At 36.0% G+C, this 15,141-nt stretch overlaps 1 protein-coding gene across 4 annotated transcripts in view; it reads left to right on the top strand.

The window, feature by feature from the left end:
- ADGRV1 (adhesion G protein-coupled receptor V1) overlaps positions 1-15,141 on the top strand; it is a 530,856-nt gene that overhangs the window by 215,208 nt on the left and 300,507 nt on the right. For all 4 annotated transcript variants that reach the window (XM_041752702.1, XM_041752703.1, XM_041752704.1 and 1 more), the window contains 3 exons: positions 1,327-1,569; positions 7,021-7,428; positions 13,346-13,530. In XM_041752702.1, coding sequence (XP_041608636.1) covers positions 1,327-1,569; positions 7,021-7,428; positions 13,346-13,530 — 836 coding nt within the window. The remainder of the gene's footprint in view (positions 1-1,326; positions 1,570-7,020; positions 7,429-13,345; positions 13,531-15,141) is intronic.

Here is a 15,141-nt window from a genome sequence, read left to right as displayed (position 1 = left end):
TTGTTGTATTGTTTCATGACATAATGATTCTTATCGAAATGATCATAAAGCAAATGATGAATAAGGCCCCTGATTGGTGAAAGTAATGCATTATATCAAATTAGACAATGACACAAGCAGTTGAAAAATGTATAAGCTTAGCTTCTTTGAATTATGCCAGAAAGTTCACAGTACTGCTAAGATTTTTAGATTATTATGTAAGAATAAATAAGTAAAAACAGGTGAGTAACAGTATGTTACAAATTGAATTCAGACTTTAGAGAATAATTTTTTTGAGATTGTTAATAAAGAACTGGGATGAAACATGACAATCTATAACCAGCAGACTAAATTTAGACTTATTTGATACTGAATTTGGGTAAATTTTGAAAAATACATAAAATTACAGAATTGACTATTATAAATATTTGGCCATATTTCTGTATAATCTTTTAAAAATAAAACCTTACAAAGTTGAAGCTCTCTTTTCCCCTTATTCCCAGTGTTGTTCCTCAGCTCGACACCCTGCCCTGTCCCCAACCCAACTCCAGCCAGCTACTGTCACAATGATATTTGGAGCATTTGTTTTTTTTAATTTGAGATATAAGTATTTTTTCAATTGTTATTTTATTTATTTTAATTTTTTTGAGTATAGTTGACATACAATGTTACATTAGTTTCAAGTGTACAACATAATGATTCAACATTTATATATGTTATGTCATGCTCACAAGGGTAGCTACCATCTGTCACCATACAACACCATCACAGTACCATTGACTGTACTCCTTGTGCTCTGCCTTTTATTCCCATGAGCTATTCATTCCATAAGTGGGAACCCATTTTATTTAAATCTTTACATAAATATGTATCCATCACATTCTGTAGTAAGCTTTATCTAATTTTAAACCTTACATTTATTGTATCGTGCTACTATGCAACTTGATTGTTTTTACTCATTGGCATGTTTTCAGGTCCATCCACTTTGAAAAATATTGAAATAGTTCATAACTTTTAGCTACTACAGAGCATTTCATTGTATGAATATGTTTTATTTATCCTTTTACTTATTGAAGTTCATATAGATTGTCTCCTGACACTGATTTTTCTAGTAAGAAGCTCAGTCAGAGAGAGTAAAGGTGTTTCTTAAGGAAAATCCTAAAAAATAAACCCTGTGGTAATCTAACATGAGAACTTAATCCTATGATTATACAGAATATATCTCCAGATATGTATTTATTTTTATAATTATGTATATAAATACAACTATTTCTTAATACCAGAATTATCTAAAAATAGAAACATATTGGTAATCATCCTTCTTTTTTTTCATTTTCTAATTGTCAGATACCTCAAGTTGAAATGGTTTTTTTTGTGGAACTGTATGAAATAAGTGCTGGAGCATCAATAAACCATAGTGCCAGATTTGCACAGATTACATTCTTACCGAGTGACAAACCTCAAAGCCTCGTGTATTTTTCTGTGGGTTCTCGGCTGCCAGTGGTTCATAAGAAGGCCACTTTAATCAGTTTGCAGGTGACCAGAGATTCTGGGACAGGACTGATGATGTCTGTGAACTTCAGTACCCAGGTGAGCATGAATATATATTAACCTACATTAAAGTTTTCTTCTTTACCTATAACTTACGTAATGAGAAAGAATAATTGATAACATTATTTTCTCATAATGCCATCATAATTCACCCTATTATTACATTAAGCTTTGTCCTTGAAACAATTCAGTGATTTCACTTAAGTCATGTTTTAAAGTGATGGTCTTTTGTATTTCTTTTTTTGAGAAAGGTAACAATACAGTGCAAAGTGTCTTACATAAATCTCTTTTATAAAATCTCTAGGGAGTTAACATTTTTCCAGAATGTAACTGTGGAAGACCAGAAACAAAAAGTAAGATCTAAAAAAATAAAATTAAAAAAAAGTAAGAGACTTTGTTATGTTCTGTATGAGAAATAGTTGAAAATCTCCTTCTCCAAAACATCACACACTAATTGATCTTTAGGTTTCTTTAAATCCCTGAGTTCATGAGGTGTCACTGCCACTCTTCACATCCCTCCTATTAGACAATCTTGAGGTGAAGGGAGGGAGTAGATGGGTAACCAGGGACTCTGCAAAGCAATGCTATATAACACTAAGTGACCAGACCCTAGGTTTGGTCCAAATTGCACCATATACCTTTCCAGCCACCTTCACCGTCCCCCCCCTTATTTTTTCCCTTGACTCCTCTAACTCGAAGAAATCCAGTTTGGAAACCACTATTCTGGTCAATGCTGCCATTTCCCATTTCAAGATTCCAAACCTGGTGACTCATTAAGGTTTCAAAGGTGGTTTCTGTTGTGTTTTATTTATAAGCTGCAACATAATATGTATTTGGTTGTGTCACTGTTGGGTAGCTCAGTCATGTAGAACAAGTACAATTTATGTGCAGTCAGTTTCTGTAGCAATTACATAGTCAGGGATGAGAGATTAGAACCAGAACTGTGGATAGTGAGCTGTCTGGAAGCTTGCCAGGCAGAAACGCTGGTCTTTGTGACAGTCCACAGCTTGGCAAACAAGAAGACAAAACTATCATATGAGACTCTAAAAATAAACTCCATTCTACATAGCCTTGAAGTGGTATGAACACGAAGAGAGGTATCTTGATTCATAGTGGGGGGATTTTAGTATTTTTTCTCTTGAGCATTGAAGATAGGAAGAGAAATGGTATAAAACATGTGCTTCATTCTTCTTCTGTGAAGTATATCGTCATATGCTCACTACTTTGTAGAGTGGAAGAAGGGGGACTGGAGATGAAGAACAGGTAATAAAGAGATCTGAGGTACATTATAAATTAGTTCATGCACTCAAAGGAGAGTGAGATTGAAGTTGCCAAAATAAGAATCTGAAAATGCCAGTATTTCTGTCAGATTCACTTACATTCTTTCTAGATTCGTCATAAATGATTCCCTGAAAAACACATGCTAACACTAGTATGTAAGTCATAGCATTTTTATAACATTCTAAAAATCAACATGAAGGATCCCTGTGGTGATAAAAGTGTTCTGTATATTGACTTTATCAATGTCAATATCCTGGTTATGATATATTATAGTTCTATAAGATGTTACCAAGGAGCGATATTGAATAAAGGGTGCAGGAGAGCACTCTCTGTTATGTCTTACTACTGATGTGAATCTATAATTACCTCAAAATCTAAAAAATTAATTTAAAAATTTAATGAAAGTCTCACCTCTCTGGTATCATTTTATTTTCCTTTTCCTTCACTGCCACTGCATTTTTTTCTCTCTGAATGCTGGACATATTACTAGAGACAAAGTCCTATAATTCTCTTTTCTAGTAGATGGCGGGAATGAGAAAATAATTATGGACTAACTATTCTATTACAAAGATATCAATTTTCATTGTACTTTAAATAAATTACAATGATATACTTAACACAGGAGCTGTAACATACATACCCTTTGGCAGATCAGTGTTCCCAGTACATAAATACTACAGTCTTAATATAAGTTCTCTTATATCTATGTGTTTATGACATAAAATTAAAAGATATAAGGATTTGAGATAGTGAAAATATCACTGATTCCAGTTATCTTTAAATAGGCCTATGGCTAAGCCATCTTTGAAAGCCATATCCAAATACTTTTATTTATATATACATGTACTATAGCACAAGTTCAAGAGACTTTTCTTCTTCTCCCATTGCCTGTTCTTTTCGAAATATATTACTAGATTGATTTTTGTCGTTGCTTTTATTTTTTGAGTTTTTATTTTTTTTAAAGATTTTATTTATTTGGGAGAAAGGGAAGGGGAGGAAGCATAAGCAGGGGAGGGGCAGAGGCAGAGGGAGGAGCAGGCCCCCCACTGAACAGGGAGCCTGACCTGAGGCTCAATCCCGGACCCTGAGATCATGACCTGAATGGAAGGCAAACGCCCAACTGGATGAGCCACCAAAGAGCCCCTTGTCATTGCTTTTAAATTGCATAATCCTCGTTTGCTTTTGTAATATGTATTTTTGGAACACAAGAACATTTCAATTGTTCCTTTTCCTTTAAAAATCTGAATTGTGAAATAAATTCTAACAGAAAACAGTGGACAGAGTGTATATATGCAGTTTATAGTCATAAAAGGACCACCATCCAGTTTAAGAGATCCAGCTTTAAAAAAAAAAAAAAAAAAAGAGATCCAGCTTTACTGGACTCATAGAACTAGCCGTGGTGAACACTTCTCTGATACCATTCTTCTTTTTTATTATAAGATAACCTCTCCACTTCTTGCCAGTAACTTCCATCCTGAATTTCATGTTGAATTATTCCCTTGCTTTTATTTATGATTTTATCACCTACCATGTGCTGTATAGGTTTACCTCTTTAGGAAACTATGCAAATGAGATTCTTCCGGTTGTATTGTGTTATGGTGTGCTGCTTTTGCTCATCACATTTCTGAGCAATACCCATGCTGAAGTTTGTAGCTCTTACTTCTTCTGTTAGATAGTATGCCAGTGGATACCGTATGCATTCTGAGGTCAATAGGCTATTGTGTTGTTTGCTTCAGGGAGATTTTTTGGTTTGGTTTGGTTTTCCCACCACTGTGCTGCAGATGCTCTCGAAAACCCTTAGCTTCATCTGCTTTTCATTTTTTTTTAACCAAAAATGGTCACTTTTTCCTTACAGAAGCATGCCCTTCTCCTTTGTGCTTCTGGAACACCACTTTTTCCTACTCTTAGCTCTTCCCTCACGGCAGCTCCTTCCTGTTGCCTGTGTTCGTCTTCCTGACCAATACATACTGGGGTCCACCAAGATTCATTCCCTGGCTAGACCACCAAACCTGTTTTCTTTAAATATTGTATATAAAATGAGAACTGCAGTTTTTATTGCCAGCCTCTTTACCACCCCTGATCTGGACTTACATCTGATTGCTCATACTTGATATCCTCATTTGAATGTCTAAAAGGCATCTCAGGCTTGCTGTGTATACTAAAAAACTCTTGATTTCTCCCATAACAGTATTTCCCCCAGTTTCCCATCATTCATTTGGGCAAAAAGCTATCCTTATTCTCCTCTTTCTCTCCACCCAGCATGGAATTAACCAGAAAGCCCTACTGACTCTACATTCATAATATATTTCCATTTGGAGCACTTCTCACTCTTCCATTCATACAGCCTTATTCCAAGCTACCATTGTGTTTGCATGAAGTAATGAGAAATGTCCTATCTCTTCTCCCTGCCTCCATGCTCATCACCTGCTCTAGCACAAGAGCCAGAATACTCATGAAAATCTAAGATAAAATGTGTCATTCTCCTGCAGGAATCCTCCAGTGTCTTCTTGCCACCCTTTGTATAATGTATATGGTCTGACCCTGCCTACCTCTCTGATGTCAGCTTCTAATCACATCTTTCATCCTTCTAATCTTTCATCCTTCTAATCACACTGGCCTTCTGGTTCTTCCTCTGACATTCTAAGATGGTTCCATCTCAGGGCTTCTGTAATGCTATGCCTTCTGCCTAGAATATTTGCCCCCAGGTGTATATGGTCTCTTTCCGTCACTAAGGTCTCTGCTCAAATATCACATCAGGAGCTTCTATGACCAGCAGTATTAAAATTGTACCCTTCTCATCACCCTGTATTGCCTTACGTAGTCTTATTTTTCTTCAAAAATTCCTCCTCATGTAAAATTGCATTGTTAATTCTATAACTTTCGTACTGTATGCTAGAATAGGGGCCATGGGGCAGCCCGGGTGGCGCAGCAGTTTAGCGCCGCCCTTGGACCAGGGTGTGATCCTGGAGTCCCGAGATTGAGTCCCACATCAGGCTCCCTGCATGGAGGCTGCTTCTCCCTCTGCCTGTGTCTCTGCCTCTCTCTCTCTCTCTCTGTCTCTCATGAATGAATAAATAAAATCTTAAAAAAAAAATAGGTGCCATGAATGCAGGTATTCTGGTGTTCACCTCTCCATCCACAGTATTCCACCTGGCATAGTTGAGTATCTGTTGGCTCAGTAGTAAATAAATATACATTACTTTTGTTCTTTCCTTTTTTTTAAGATTTATTTATTTATTCGAGAGAGAGAGAGATAGAGAGAGAGCGGGCGAGCATTGGGACAGGCAGAGGGGGAGTGAGACAGAGTGCCCGGCAGACTCCGTGCTTGGCAGAGAGCCTGTTGCGGGCCTCAATCCCACCACAGGGAGATCACAACCTGAGTTGAAACCAAGAGTTGGATGCTCAACCTATTGCACCACCCAGGCAATCTCTTTTGTTCTTTCTTGATTAAGTTCCCATGCTTCACTTAAAAAAAATCTTTTAGTGGCGCCTGGGTGGCTCAGTCAGTTAAGTGACTGCCTTCAGCTCAGGTCATGATCCTGGGGTCCTGGGATCAAGCCCTTGTGTCTGGCTCCCTGCTCAGCTGAGAGTCTGCTTCTCCTTTTGCCCATCCCCCTGCTTATGCACTCTCTCTCTCTCTAATAATAAAATCTTAAAAAAAAACGTTTAATAACCGTGGTTTGAAGAAATTCACAAGTCTATACAGCCAGGACCTTAATCTTTAGAGTATTTTCACATCTTAAGTGTGACCAACAGGAAACCAGTTTCTTCTCCTTTGTCTGCCTCCCATCTTCCTTCCCTTAATTCCTTCCTCCATCTTCCCAAAATTTGTAGGTGAGAATGAAAATGTAAATATCCCTTTCCTCCATACTGCTGTTGTGCAGCATGTGTTGTTTAAAGCACAGTTTTTAAGTGTGTTCACAATTCCAGAACTTCCACAAGGCAGTAGTGCCATTTCTTTCCTAATCCTCATCATCGGCATGCTGCAAGGCATCTGTCTTTCCTAACGTCATCACTATGATGTATATTTTTCTCCCTAATTTATCTTAGTAGCTTAGAAGAAGTATAAAACCCATGTTTTAGTATTAATGTTGTTATGGCCCATCAGTTTGCTTAAGAGAAATAAGATTTGCTTAAGAAATAAGAGTTTGTTCAGGACAAGATCAGAGGTGTTACAGTTTCACTTCAGTGGTGGTGTTTAATTTCTAGGAGTTGAGGAGCACTGAAACAATTGGCCGTACTCTCATCTCTCCAGCTCTTTCTGGGAAGGATTTTGTGAGAACTGAAGGGACTTTGGTCTTTGAACCTGGCCAGAGAAACACCATGTTGGATGTCATCCTAACACCAGAGACAGGGTCTTTGAATCCATTTCCTAAACGCTTCCAGATTGTGCTTTTTGACCCAAAAGGTGGGGCCAGAATTGATCAAGTGTATGGGACAGCTAACATCACTCTAGTCTCTGATGTGGATTCTCAGTCCTTTTGGGGACTTGCAGATCAGTTACAACAGCCCCTGGATGGTGACATTCTTAAAAGAGTACTGCACAGCATCAGCCTGAAAGTGGCCACGGAGAACACGGAAGAACAGCTCAGTGCCGTGATGCATTTAATAGATAAGGTAAGAAGCCCTTGCAAGCGTTAGCAGTCGGGTTAGTTAAATTTCATAAATTAAAAATAAAACAGTTATAATGTCAGTTGTCATGAAATTATGGCAGGGTTAAGTTTCTGAACATAAGAGTGAAATTCACCAAGCTGATACTACTTTTCATGGATGTGACTGCTCTGTGTCTAGAAACTTCAGTCTTAAACTTGGAGAATGATCAGTATTCTACTGCAGCAGTAAGGACAACCCAGCATCTGAAAAGGAGCATCAGATGTCAGAAGCTAAAAGCTCTTTCTGATTCTCCAGAAACTGGATGAGTCTCTCTTAAGCTGCATCTCAGTTTTTTGAGTATATAAAAAGAGAGACTTGGCCTAGGTTACATAGTTCTTCCACGTAACGGGAGCTGTTACCCTCTGCTTGTTCCCTGTTCCTCCTGGGCCCTGAACACTCCCTCAGAAAAGGAGAAATAAAGAATGACCAGATTGGTGTGGACTTAGATCAACTTGGGTTTAGTTTTAACCCATTTATTTATTTACACATCTGTGAATGATGAAATGAAATGGAGATGTAAAATCCTAAAAATGTAAGTAAAAGAAGAGATCTGAAAAGAATTATTATTAAAGGAAAAGACTCTTATGGGGGTTTCTTTGGGGCTTTCTTATTCAAGATATTTCTTATCAATATATTTATATATAAGAATGAAAAATATTGAATACATACATGTGAATTTATAAATACTGTATTTTTACATGGTGACCCTTAAATACTTAAAATGCTAACAATGGGTTTTTAGATTATCATGCCTATTTTACTTCTTATGCTGTCTTTTAAATACGATGCCTGAAGGGTAGAAAAGAAAATTATAAAGTACACAGGCAAGAAGAGGAAGCCTTGCCAAATAGCTTGTAAAACAGAGAGAAGTGACTGCTATTTCATGCAAAGAAAGTTCTAGAGATAAGAATTTACTGTGGGAAAAAAAAAAAAAAAAAGAATTTACTGTGGGAAATATTGTTAAATTTTCTCATGATGAAATGGCATAGGACAGTAACAAGTTGATTTGGCTAAGAAGAGGGAAAGAATACACAGTAGCATTTTAGAAAAGATAACCTTTATTCATATGATTTAGAGAAGAAAAAGATTCTGCTCCTTTTTTCCCCCTCAATGAGTTATATAAGAGAGCTACATATTATTGGTCTAGAATCAACATTTCTTTTTTTTCTTTTTTAAGATTTTATTTATTTATTCATGTGAGACAGAGAGAGAGAGAGAGAGAGAGAGAGAGAGAGGCAGAGACACAGGCAAAGGGAGAAGCAGGCTCCATGCAGGGAGCCCGATGTGGGACTCGATCCCGGGTCTCCAGGATCATGTCCTTGGGCCAAAGGCAGGTGCTAAACCACAGAGTCACCCAGGGATCCCCCTAGAATCAACATTTCTTTAACTAGCATTGTCAAGTAGTACTTCTTAATTGGTTTTTTTGAGTGTCATGAATAATGAAACTGAATTATGAATGAAACTCCTATGGAAAAATGTAAATTTTTTTGAGTAACCATTAGCAAACATGATTATTTTCAAATCATGTATTGTTACTAAAATATTTTTTAATATTGTGGCATATTGTCTTCTCAAATTCAATTTTTATATGTATGTCATTACTGAGTAACTGACTTATTCAATCATTTTATACATTTTATGTTTTATATAATGTTATATGTAATAATATATAAAGAAAATTGAAAAATTCTACTCAGCAACATGAAACACTTGAATAAATCGAAACCTATACCTTGTCCCACAACAGAAAGACTCCATGTCATAGAGTCAACAGTTTTCTGTAAATTAACCTATAATTCCCTATCAAAATAGCAGTAAGTTATTTTGTTTTGTTTTGTTTTTTTAACCTGGACAAAATGATACCATTGTTGACCTGGAAAAAGAAACATGTGAGAATGGGCAGAAATTTTATGAAAAAGAAGAAAACGGCAGTGATCTCACCACACTAAATATGAAAAATGTATTATGATCTTACAGTGATTAAAACAGGGGGTGATGCTGTCTTAGGCATAGATATTGACATGAGAGGAGTAGAACAGAAAGTGCAGAAATAAATGCAAGCACATATGAAAATCTCAAACATGCTAGAAGTGACATTTCAGATTAATGGATCAAAAATTCTTATTCTGTAACTGTTACTGATACAGGTGATTTAACCATGTAAAAGAAAAACAGAGCTGGATCTGTATCCTAAACCCTACTGCAAAATAAATCTCAGACATATCAGAGATTGCAAAAATGAAACCATAAAAGTATTAGCAGAAAACATGGATGAATCATTTGTAATATATAAGTTTGAAGTGGAGAAGTTAATTCTAAAGCATAAAACAAAACCCAGAAGCCTTAAAGGAAAAGAGTTTATCAAACTTGACCATATAAAGTTTAAACAAAATTTCTCTCTGCATATACCATAAGGAAAGTCAAAAGACAACTAATGTTATATGTCAGTTATATCTCAGTAAAACTTAGGTGGTGAGGGAAAGTAAGAAAAAAGACAACTAATGGTTGTGGGAAGCATTTGTACAAATACATGTGTAACGGAATGTTTATTTCAACATTACTTATAATAACAAAAATTGGGAAAAAATAATAGCTATTAAGAGGGCCCTGGTGTGTTCCTAACATGCAAAAAAGAAATTATATTTTAGACATTTATAATAATGCAAATAAGACAGTAATGAAACAGGCCTGAAAATGTAGATAATCACATATAATAAGGTTAACATTTTAACATTAAAACACAGGATGCCCTGTTAACCTGGAATTTCAGGTAAACAATACATTTTTCAGTATATCACAAATGACAAATGTTTGCATGGAGTATTTGGGATATACTTGTATCAAACAAATATTGGTTGTTTATCTGATATTTGCTTAGAGTCCTCTGTACTTTGTCAAGCTTTCAGATATCCCATGTGTACCTAATACATATAGACTTCTAAGATACCCTCAAAATCAAGAGTATAGAATAGAGCTTCCAAATACTAGATTCAACTTCATTCTCTAAGGTCTTGTATTTTGAGTGAAATTGTTTCATATTTGTAACTTTTATTTTTCCCCAGATTCTAACTTTTTAAAAATAGAATCTGTTCCCTGCTATGCCTTTCTTTATATGGAGAACTTCATAAATCTTAGGTATTGTTGTTATACTCATCAGAACAGAAGAAACAAGTACTGTACCCAAAAGAACAACAGCTTTAAATGATTCACTATAAAGATTTTCTGGATAAAATCTAGCTGTGGCTTTTGGAAAATTTTTGCTGTGACCTAATATTCTATCCCTTCATTTTCCTACTATGCATGGTGCAATGAAAATCATTTAAAATGCTGTTGGTTGCTTTAACAATATTATCGGTCTTTTAAGACCGCTGGGTTTGATATGCAAATTTTTAATTTCTTTGGGATTTGGTTTCCAGGTCATTGAAGCTTGTAAAACATGAGTCAGGGGGTGTTGCCTCTTATTTTGAGTTCTGGAACAATTAAAAGAGCACAGGAATACTTTGTTCTGTGAAAATTTGATACCCCTCTTCCCCCAACAAAGTTCTTTTTTGTTTTTTCTCCTGACAGTTTTAAAACCTTTTCCCATGGTTCATTCAGATTTTCTATAGTTTTGTAAGTCAACTTTGATAATTTTTAATTTAATTTAATTTTTTATTTATTTGAGACACAGAGAGAGAGAGAGAGAGAGGCAGAGACACAGACAGAGTGAGAAGCAGGCTCCATACAGGGAGCCTGATGCGGGACTCGATCCCAGGTCTCCAGGATGAAGGCAGAGGCGCTAAATTGCTGAACCACCTGGGCTGCCCTGGGGGTTCTTTTTATTGTTGTTTATGTAAAATGGCCTTTTACGGCCAGAATATTTCATCATATACTTCTTTATATCATAGATCTTCTTTTTCAAGAATTACTTTTTACATTTGGTTTATTTTATAATCACACTGACAGCGATTGAGACTCAGCTAATGTTTTGAGTCAGAGCAGGGCAGCTGCCACAAATGTCTCCTGGGTTTGACCATTCGCCATATTCATGCCCTCAGACAAGTTAGCCTCTTTCTGCCTCATTTTCCCTACCTGGAAACAAAGTAACACCAGCACCTCTCTATCAGGATTGTTGTGAAAACTAGAGAAGTTAGGACAATTTGCTGAGAATAGCACCCAGACAAACCGGGGGTTATATAAATGGCCTTTTTGTTGTGTTTTTTATGTGCTTTACTAAAGGGAATTTTCTGTTGCCCTTGAATATGAATGAAAGTTTGCATGGCTCTAGAATTCTTAGATGACAACCTTTAATTCTTAAAACTGCACATGTTCTTATTGGCTTCTGGCATTTCATTTACAAAAAAAGTCTGATGTCAAACTGAATTTTTGTCTTTCTGTTAGTAATTTTTCTTTCCTATCTAGTTTCTGGTAGAATTTTTTTAACACTTGAAATAATATTTAAAACTCACCCAGATGCATCTGGTGGTGTTTCTTTTTTCGGGTATAAAGCAAGCTCTGCATTTTTAGACATGACTATTTCTTTAGCTTATTAAGGCACTGTGGCTTTCTCTCTCTCTTTCTTTCTCTCTCTCTCTCTGCTTCTGTCAGCTCTTTTATATGCTTGTTGTATCTTATAGATTTGTTTTATTTATCTGTTATATTTTTTCTGAATTCTGGGAGCATTTCCTGAGCTTTTTTTTCCATTTAATGTATTCAGTTGATTGTTTCAGGAGTCAGTGGGCTGTTTGCTTTCTTCATTGTAATGTTTATTTGTTAAATTTTTATTTTGTTAAATTTTTACTTTGTCTTGCTGCCAGGTAAGTAAATACATTTACTTGTATTTTTGTCATCTTTTCTTTGTGGATTATTCTCCATTCCTCCTTACTTTCTTTGCGATGGATATTCTTATAAACTTAGATCTTGAGTTCAGCTATCACCTTGGCACTGTGTAAATTACAAAGCTTTAAAAATAATATGGGGAACATAGGGAACTTCCTCAATGAGCTTACCTGGTAGTAGCAACAAACAAATCATTTCAGTGCTGTCAGAGATTCATTAATAAAGGTATGTGCAAGTTACACAGAGAGTGATTATGTATATTGGCAGGTGGGATACAGTGTATAAATCACAGAGCAAGTGGTGACTAATTTGGATTTTGAAGGATTTATAGGGACTTCTCAGGTATAGAAGAATAGTGGGATAACAAATCAATGGCTTTACACCCATGCTTAGTCAGACGATAAAGATGTGGTCCTTGACACTCTGGCAAGGAAAAACAAAATAAATCATGAAGGCTGTTTTCCTCTTACTCTCCTTGTCCCTCAAACAACAAATAACCTAGTTCTTTAAGGTAGAAGGGCTCATACTTCCAGATAAAGGCAAGAGTGCCAGGAGCTGCTGACTACTCTTAGTTAGAAAAAGAGTCTTTCATTTGATGTTTTAGAAATTTGGTGATAGGTACTGGATTCTGTTCATGGAATGCCAGGTAATCGAGAATAATCTTACTTCCGTTGTTGGCAAATATTCTTGTACTTATTTCTTTGGTTGTTGAACAAAAGAAAAAGAATTCTTGGGGTAGATATAAAAGTGAGATTAATTTTAATTCATGATGTTAATTATTGTAGTAAAAAAATAAATGAACCATGCAACTATTTTGGGCTTTCTCTAGTTATCAAATAAAAAATATTTTGCTGATCACAACTCTTCTTTATAAATGGTTATGCTTTTTAAAGTACAAGTGTATTTTTAAGTGTATTTGAAATATAATTTTGATCCCAATTTTTCCTAGATTCCTCCTTATTTTGCTTATTTTAATAATTTAATAAGGAACATGTACCATACATATCATTAAAGCAGTTTTATTTTTGAAGATATTTTTTCATACTGGAATTTTTTTTTCTAGATAACTGTTGAAGGAAAAAGCCAAGTGCTCAGTATTGAAAATCGAAATCTTTTTTATGAGATTCTCTGTGCTCTTATTAACCCAAAGCGCAAAGACACCAGAGGATTCAGCCACTTCACTGAGGTGACTGAGAATTTTGCCTTTTCTCTGCTAACTGATGTTACCTGTGGCTCTCCTGGTGAAAAGTAAGTGTTTTTTTGATAATAATACCTTATATGTATTCCTTCACGGTGTATGAAGTACTATGCAATGCAAAATGACATTTAAATGTTGTAACTATGGATTAAACAGTCAATGCATTGTATCTTTTTCCCTTTAAAGATAATAATTCATTCATTCATTCCTCATTCATTTATTCATGTAAGAGCTGGAGGGGGGGGGGTGCGAGGAGGCAGTGAGCAGACTCTGCTCTGAGCCAGAGCCCCATGCAGGGTTGGAACCCACGACCCTGAGATCAGGACCTGAGCCAAACCAAGAGTCAGATGCTCCACCGACTGAGCCACCCAGGCTCCCAATGCATTGTATCTAACGGGCAAATGAAGTAATTATTTGAAGAAAGCATAGTAACTATGTCAAGAAAAATGAACTTATACTGTCAATAGTACATTCCTCTTGTTTTGAAGGATTTTTTTTAAGAATTAAAAAAATATCTATTGCTTACTCTTATGATGATAAAAAAATACATTCTTTTATGTATGGAAAAATCCTTTTATTAAGGAGAAAAAGGAAGGTGACTCCAAATTTTAGACATGTTTTGATGTGCTGTTGCAGTGGAGTCATGGTTCAGTTTTAGCCATTTAGAAGCAGCTCTCCTTGTGTTGTTGACCTGTTGAGTAGTTGTTTTGTGGTTGGAGTCTCATGACAGAGTGCAAACAAGAGGAAAAGAAAAAATAAAATGTTCATTGTGTTATCAATTTTATAATTAATTTTGTAATTTTATGTTAATATTCTTCAGAAGATATGGTGTTTTAAATTGCATTCCAAAGGTAAATTGAGTCACTATAGTACAAAGACTTAAAAATTTTTAATTTCTATTTGAGTTAACATAAAAACGGCTAATAGAAATTGGTTAGAAATTAAGAAATTGAGTGGTCCTTCCACTTCTCACAGAGTAATACAGGTTATTTAAAAAGCAGTGATTTTGAGGGGCACCTGGGTTGCTCAGTCACTTAAGCAACTGACTCAGTTTTGGCTCAGGTCGTGATCTCATGAGTCCTGACATTGAGCCTTGCCTCCAGGAGGAGGGCTCCTGGCTCAGCAGGTAGTCTGCTTGAGATTCTCTCCTTATGCCCCTCTCACCCCCAAGCATGAGCACGCACTCTCTCGCTTTCTAAAATAAGTAAATAGATCTTTAAAAAGAAAGCAATTACTATTACTTAATGGGACATATCTGATTAGGAGTGTTTATATGGGGCGCCTGGATGGCTCAGTCGGTTAAGCATCTGCCTTCAGCTCAGGTCATGATCCCAGGGTCCTGGGAATGAGGCTCCCCCAACCTGGGAGCTGTCTCTGCTCAGTGGGGAGTCTGCTTCTCCCTCTCCCTCTTCCTCTGCCCCTCCCCCACTGTACTTGCTTTCTCTCTCATACTTGCTTGCTCTCAAATAAATTAGTACAATCTTAAAAAAAATAAAAGTGTGTAAATCTTTATAGCATTTATTATTTATTTGCTGATGAATGCTGTCATCAGTGTTTATTAAGTCACACTGAAATTCAGGGATATTTTGAAGACTGTTTTTTAAAAATCTGGAATAATAATTTAAATCATCTATATAGGGCCCTTTATGAACTCTGACAGG

Source organism: Vulpes lagopus, chromosome 4, assembly GCF_018345385.1.
Source record: "Vulpes lagopus strain Blue_001 chromosome 4, ASM1834538v1, whole genome shotgun sequence".
NCBI classification, from domain to species: domain Eukaryota; kingdom Metazoa; phylum Chordata; class Mammalia; order Carnivora; family Canidae; genus Vulpes; species Vulpes lagopus.
Note: the sequence above shows the minus strand (reverse complement) of the source record. Positions and strands in the feature narration are given on the sequence as shown.